At 39.5% G+C, this 7,756-nt stretch overlaps 1 protein-coding gene across 1 annotated transcript in view; it reads left to right on the top strand.

Moving 5' to 3' along the window:
- Positions 1-984: 984 nt before the first annotated feature.
- Positions 985-7,756, top strand: part of LOC107566527 (SH3 and PX domain-containing protein 2A-like) — a 46,972-nt gene continuing 40,200 nt past the window's right edge. The window contains exon 1 of the mRNA XM_016251989.1: positions 985-1,504. Coding sequence (XP_016107475.1) covers positions 1,433-1,504 — 72 coding nt within the window. The 5' untranslated portion in view covers positions 985-1,432. The remainder of the gene's footprint in view (positions 1,505-7,756) is intronic.

Genomic DNA, 7,756 nt, shown 5'->3' with positions numbered 1-7,756 from the left:
GCATTTTTCCAGTTGCCAAATATGTTAATGTAGTTATTTTCTGGTGCTATGGCATTTCTGTGCTGTGTCGGAGATGTTAGCGTGTCTCTAATAAGATGAGTCACAAACATGATCCCTGCACGATGATCTTATGTGTAGCGTCTCATTAACTCTCTGTCATGCATTGTGTGCAACATATTTCTTCCCCCTCTTCATGTTTTGTCACATCTCTACACTGCTAAAGAAACTCTAAAGCCTATTAAAAGTACTGTACTCCTAACAATTTTTGACCTTAAGACCTCTTTTAAGGGTTAAGTTGCTTTCTGAATTACTTTTTTTCGTTACTAGGAACTTTTCTTAGAATTTTAAGAGGAAGCACCCACATTTCTAAGAGTTTTCTTAGAATTGTGTTACTAGGAGCAACTCTTTGCACCAAGATTTGTCATGAATACGGGCCCTGGGGTTTTATAGCGGGTGAGCTAAATGGGTCGTTTGAAACTGTAGTTACACTCAGCTGCCTAAAGGGGGTCACTGTGAGCTGTCCATGAGCACATCTATCTGTGCGCGTTCAGGTCCCTGTATGCTCAGTGGAAATATGAGTAACAGAAATCACGTCTCACACTGGCTGTGATATTCTTAGATTGTAGAATAGATGCGCAGCAGACTTTTATGCATTTGTTTGCATGCGTATATAGACTATGCAAATTATATGAATGGATCGTTTTTCAAATGACAGTTCATATCTGGTGCGTGACATGGTTTTATTACAATCAAGATAAGCGAATGCATTCTTTTCTCACACAATTGGCCTTTACACAAGCTGAAAAATCCAGCCATTGTCTCTTTTACGAAAGAAGACAATGATATCAACACAACACTCGTATTATTATTTTTTTCTCCCTGCAGAGGCTCTTAAACTGCAACAGAGCCCTTGTCAAGAAGCCCAGCCCCATTGCCCAAATATCCCAGTGAGTGCGCGCGCTTCCTGCGAATGGACATCGCGGTGAATGCGCCCCGGCCTTTACGACGTGCGCCGCTCACGTTTGAGGAGAACCCCCAGACTTCAGCTACTCTACTGTAGTCCACACAAAGGACGCGCTCGTGCCTTTATGACGCGTCGATCCGGATTCCAGAATGGCACTGTAGAACGCGTCTCGATTCGAATTCAGCTGGGACGCGGCGGTTCGAGAATCCGCTCTGCGTTGTGAGAGAAATGGATACGGGGATGTGCGTTTCCTGCAGACGGATATAAGTTTGCATGGTTTATTACTCGATTTATTACTCGATTATTAAACGGACTGATTAAACGGACGGACGGGCCGGGGGCAACAATCGTTTGCTTTCATTGAGAAGAGGAACATCGATATTATTCGTGCAAACGTCTTCGTGACTGTCCATTTAATTCTCTAGCTGTCTGGTTACTAGCCGTGCTCCCGAAGCCTCTGTTTGCACAATGCAGTTTAGGACAGTTTTGGATGTAAAAGTGGTGGACGTGGAGAAGAGGAGGAATCCATCCAAACATTACGTGAGTTGGCTACCTATTCGCCTTGCGTCCTTCTCGAACCTGATGCTGAGATACAGAGAGACGCATCTGGATCATGATAAAGAACATTTCTGCAACGTTATGACCAAATAGGATTTGAGCTGTTTTTTTTATTTTTATCATTAGTCGAGATGAGCCAGAGAGTTGTTTTATTTTTATTGTATAATAATACACATAGGCTACTAACCACAGACGATTTAAGATTAAAAACAACAAACAAACAAATAAATAAAGTACCGAAAAGAATGCCCTCAGATTAAACACCTGCATATGCCTACTCGGTTATATTCATTTGGCAAATTAATTAGTGGATTTAGATTTCTATGTAAGATTCAAATGAAATAACATGTCTGCGGGGTAATGTCAATTGCAAAATCAGGACAATAACATAATCACAATTTGTGAAAACGCTATACTGTTTCTATGAACATGGAGAGATAATCCAAAGCTATGTTATAAAGAATAGTTGTGCATCTAAATCAGTGGCGTGCGTGTTTTGATCACCTGTGGTCAAAAGTTATTACACTTTCTGTCGCACCCCCTTTTCGAGCAATTTAGGCCACGACTTCAGTGACAGATTCTGGGTTTAGTGGCCCGAAGAAGTGCCCATATATGGCTGGAGTAGAAGCTTATGTATTTCCTGCAAAAGATGGACTCTGCGGTTTGTTTTAAATATTTATGGCACTTTTTGAAAGCATATGCCAGACCATATAGATTACCTAAAGACTAGTTCAACATCAATTAAATAGAGTGAATTTGGGCCATTTTTGACATATACTGAAAATCTGTCCCATTTCCCCCCAGAGTTCACCCAGTACATAAAGGTCCAAAAGTCTAGTGCATTTTGTATTTTTTTCTTATTGAATACAGCTTTTTCATTACTAATTCCATCATTAATATAATAATTTAAGTGCAAATTTATTTTTAAAAGTTGTATGAATTTAAGATTTATTTGTGTTCCGCATATCCCTCCCGTGTGTAACTCCATAAATGTGCGTGAAACCCGATGATCATGCATGATTTGAGAATGATCATCCAAAGAGCATCTTGCACTTCAGTAGAAGCAAATACAGTATATCTGACCTACTGTAAAGAGTAGGAGTTCAGATGGTTAATGTTGCCAGTTGATTAGCTGCCTGTTTCTAGTACAAAATCCTGGGCCTAAATATTTATTCATTTTGCATATTCAGAATACTCAAGCATATAGTTTATTTCCAGGTATAAATTAAGATTGTGCATTAGAATCTTGTGAAGTTCATTCCAGCTTGAGTGCATGCTGAAACAAAAAGGTTCAACCTTTCACACTTTTTTAATGAGAAACCCAGTTTTTAGCCAGTCTACCAAATATTCTATCATTCTGAATGATGGTACATTTTAACAGCCTTGACTTTCATCAGTAGTTGTGGCTTTATGTTTTGAACAGCTTGTTTAACATGGGCCCATTGTCTCAATCTCCTAACCATGAGAGCTGTAGCGCTGTTCTCAGATCAGCATTAGTACAGCATCTTCCCCCATAACTTGCACTGGAGTCATTTGCTTTGCCACAGATTCACTACATTCTCTCCCGAGAGAGTGAGACTTCAGAATATGCATGGCTTTGTATCCCACAGGCTTCCACATACTCTGGAAAGAGAGTAAAAAAAAGAAAAGCAGTTGTTCAGTCTCATTAGTAATGTTTATCAAACAGCTGGGTATGCTTTCCTTTTGAGAGAGAGAGAGAGAGAGAGAAAAGGAGGAGGGGAAATGTGAACCCACATGCCCTTGTTTTAATCCCCAGGAACAGTCTGACTTCCTCTCTTTGAATGGAAGCTTGGCTGCATTTACAGAAAGTGCAAAAAACTCCTTCATACGCTAGACAAGGTTCTTACTGGCTTTTACTCTGATCTGGGACAAGTTTTACGTGCATCGGTAGGATGATAAAGAGTGTATTCACAACCGCTTCGGAAAAGGAGTGCAGGTTTGTCATCATTAGTCAGCTGAGAATTTGAAGTAGGACTGAGTAAAAATAGGGGGTCATACGATGGAAAATTGTATGCTTCCAGACAGGAAGTGAGCACTGAAGCCCTCCTCCAAAGGTGGACAGAATTGCTTCTATTATGTCTTTGTGGGAATCGTGTGTGTGAGACATGTTTTCTCACACACTCACTTCATTAGTGAGCACTGGTTCCCAACAGATCCCCACATGTCCGAAATGTGTTTGTGTGTGTGTGTGTGTGGACGTTAAACAAAGCTGCTTTGAGGCTCTCCCTAGACAATCTGCTGTCTTGTCAGCTTTTGTATATGACACATTTCCTTAGCTGTTTCCATCTGTTAAATCCTTGTCATAGGCCACTACAAGACTATCATGCCACAACATGCCATGAATCATGATTGTTTGCCCTGCGGAATGGCTATTGAAACACTTTTATTTCTAACACTTTAGTTCACCCCGAAATGAAAGTTCTCTTATCATTAACTCATCCTCCTGCTGTTCCAGGTGTTTTAGATTTTCTTGTTTTCGGGGGAACACCAAAGGAGATAGTTTGAAGAATGTTCATGCTGCTGTTTTCCATATTACAGAAGCATATGGTGATCAAGCTGATTTAAAAGTACCATAAAAGATGTCCACAAGACTTGTGTGCATTATTCCAAGTCTTTTTGAAGCCATATTATACTACTGCAAGCTTGGGCTTACAAACAGACTTTAAGATTGTAGGTTTAATAAGAGTTAAAGGTCCCCTGAAATGCTTAGAAACATGCAGCGTTACTCTATGTGTTGACGTCATTTGAACTGAAACAGGAAGACAGGGCGGGACATATCAAGCAGCCCCGCCCCTTTTAAAAATAGCCAATAGCGTTCGTTTATATCACAGCTTGGGCTAGAGTCGTTGAGCTCTGTAAAGCCGCATTTGACAGGGTATGCCAGCCACAATCTCATCCATATTGTTATAAAATATAGCGTTCTGTGTAGAATTCAAATAGCTCCGATACATTTTGTGGTCTGCGCCGACTCGCGCATGTGATCCGCTCCGTGCTATCGTGTCTCTGGACCGGAGCAGAGTGTGTGTGCGGTGGTTAGCGTGACACAGTGCGAAACCAGACTTCTTTTTTTCCTCAATGGAAAGCATATTTATGCACAAGAATGCGTGTTTCATTTAAACTTGTTCTCATGGCCTTAACTATCGGCGTGTCCTCAGAGCGATTACATGCTCTATACTACGTGTTGCTCCAGCTGTGTGAACACAGACTCGTAAATGCTGCTGCAAATATGCTTTTTTCAATTAGCAGGCCAGGTAATATACACAGCGATATGGATTAAAACAGCATTCACTTATCTTAGATGTGGATTTCAGATGTTCTGAAACACGCTGCAACAGTTTGATTTGCGAGCAGCGATGCTTAATTTGCTCCGAAGCAAGCTGAAAAGCTGCTGAATAATACTGAATACAGCTTATATAGGAATGCCGCGATAGGTGTCGTATTCCTATAGGTAGATGTGATCAGCTGAGAATCAGCTGATGCAAGCTTGACTCACGTGACCTGCCAGAACTAACGCTAAAGCTTAATTTTTGATTTCATGGGGACTTTAAGCTCAATCAACAACATTTGTGGCAGAATGTTGATTGCTACAACAATAAAAATTTGATTCTTCTCTTGTTTTATTAAAAAAAAAGGAAAAATAAGAAAGAGAACCTACAATGGAATTCAATTGGGCACATTTTCTATTGCTTGTGTATTATTTGAGCTGTCAAGTTGTTCTCTCCATTTTTGTGATAGTTTTAAGGTCGTAGGTGTTATTTTGTCAAGTTGTAAAGTTGCATGTACTCTACTTTTCAAAAGGTGGTAGTTTTTTTGTTTTTGTTTGAAATATTTTTGAATGAAGTCTCATGCTCACCAAGACTGAATTTATTTGATCAAAATACAGTAAGACAGGAATATTGTGAAATATTATTACAGTTTAAAACAACTGATTTCTACTGTAATACGTTTTAAAATGTAATTTATTCCTATGATGGCAAAGCAAAATTATCAGCATCATTACTCCAGTCCTCAGTGTCACATGATCCTTCAGAAATCATTCTAATATGCTGATTTGCTGCTCAAGAAATATTTCCTATTATTATTATCATCAATGTTGGAAACTGTTGTGCTTAATAATGTTTTTGTGGGAAACTGTGATGCTTTTCTCAGTATACAACATTTATTTGAAGAATAAATCTTTTGTAACCATTTAAAAGTCTTGACTATCACTTTAATATCAGTTTAATGCATCTTCGATTTTTTGAACAGCAGTTTACATAGAATTATTATTATTTTTTTCATTTGCATCTTGTGGCCAAACCTTTGAAACAGTGATCCGCTGTAAGTGTCTCTTTTCATTTTTGGGTGACCTGTCCCTTTAAACTACCCCCCCCCCATATCCAACACACATCCTATACCAGCACTCGCATACGTTCATGTACTGATAAATGACTCCTGCTGCATCCTGCCTGTCTTCAATGTCCAAGTTTTCATTTCCCCTCCTTCTCGCTTGTTCCTTGTCCAACATGACATCTTGGAGCACTAAAGCTCATTGCTCCTTTCTGTAGAGTTACTCTCTGCCCGCCACCAGTTGCAGAGCAAACGCTATTGCTTTCAATGCAGCTTGATTACATCATGGAGAACAAATGATGCCAGAGCTGCTGGTGACAACATGTGTGGGCAGGAAGTGAAGCTCTGCCACAGTACAGCAGCCTTCATGGGAAATGGCTTTCTCTCTCACAGTAACTATGTCGTCACCCAAGAGAAATTATCCCACCAAGCGGTTTCCTGGGATGCTTGATCAGAATTGTATCATAGTTTCAGTGCATTCTAATCAAGTTGCTTGAATGACGTGAACTAATGACTTGTTTTGTTTAGCTTTTTATTGCCTGGGACACTGGGCCTGGCTTTCTCAAAGGGCTCTATGATGAAAGATGGGATTGTTGAGGGGGTTTGAAAGGCCACGTAGGTGTAATGGAGCTGAAAAATAGCAGTACAGTGTTCACTCGCTGACAGTTTTGTCTACACACCACCAGTTACAACATTCAGATGCATAAGATCTGGCGGAGGCGGCTGACTGTTCACTCCCATTCGTGAGTGTGTGACTTCTAATAGGAATAATCAGAATTCGTTGGATGATATTTGACCGTTTGCAGATTATCAGATTTGGTACAGTTCCTAAAACTACCACGTCGTTGTCAGTGGAGGATAAATGTCTTCCGCTTTCAGATATTTTTGAGGTTCGGAAGAAGTGGCTTGTACCAGGTTGCTCTGAAAGGCCAAAGGAGGACACTTCCTGCTTGTATGATCAGAGTGTTTGTGCTGACTTTTATTTATTTATGAGCAGTATAAAATGTGTATGGCCGAACCTTTGAAAGTTTAGTTGAAGTTTTTAATCAGCGGGTGATGTGCTTTGTTTGCTGCCACACTTTGAAGATTATTGTTGATTCTGCAGGTATTGAATTGCTTGAAGAAGGCTTTTGTGTGGCATCTCTGCATCTCATTGGAGACAGAATGAGGGTTTTCTTCTTGCAAATGACAAGATAGAATGTAGACTAAATGGTTGAATGTGCTCTATTGCTTATATATGCGTGTTCAGAAATCCAGCTGCTTTGTCTTAATCTTGTTCCTTGACTCCGTCATAGGATAATTATTTGGAAGAGGGAGGCCTCCATTGTGTTACGTCTGTTCTTTTATGTCTAAAGATTTTGAAGAACACTTGAAATCAGGACTCTTTGTTGTGTTCTTTTCAACAACATCAATGGATATAATTAATCCAATGCCAGAGAACAGATGTTATAGGCGAAAAGGCTCTTTTCACCACTGTTTTTACCAAAGGGAACATTTTATTGCTCAGAGTTTGACCTTTCATAGATCAAGACTCTTCATGGAATTCTCATTATTTAAATATCGACTTCCATATTTGTTTTCTACAACTGCTTAGGAGAAATAAAAACCGATAACGTGGATTAAATGTGGATGGCATGGCTTAGTTTGGTTTTGAGTGAATTTGGTGAGAAATGTTTGAGTACTTATATTTGAGCATTTTGAAATCACTGATTTTTGAGCACAATTTGAGACATTGTTTAGATTCTATGCCTAGAAACGGCCCTGGCATTACATATTAATCTAATTTCTGTCTAGACCAAACAATTGAGTAGCAAAAAAATGAAATGAGAAATAGGGCTGTCAAACAATTAATCGTGATTAATCACATCCAAAATATATTATATA

Source organism: Sinocyclocheilus grahami, unplaced genomic scaffold (assembly GCF_001515645.1).
Source record: "Sinocyclocheilus grahami isolate Dianchi unplaced genomic scaffold, SAMN03320097.WGS_v1.1 scaffold1081.1, whole genome shotgun sequence".
Classification (NCBI taxonomy): Eukaryota; Metazoa; Chordata; class Actinopteri; order Cypriniformes; family Cyprinidae; genus Sinocyclocheilus; species Sinocyclocheilus grahami.
This window is presented reverse-complemented; position numbering and strand designations above follow the sequence as displayed.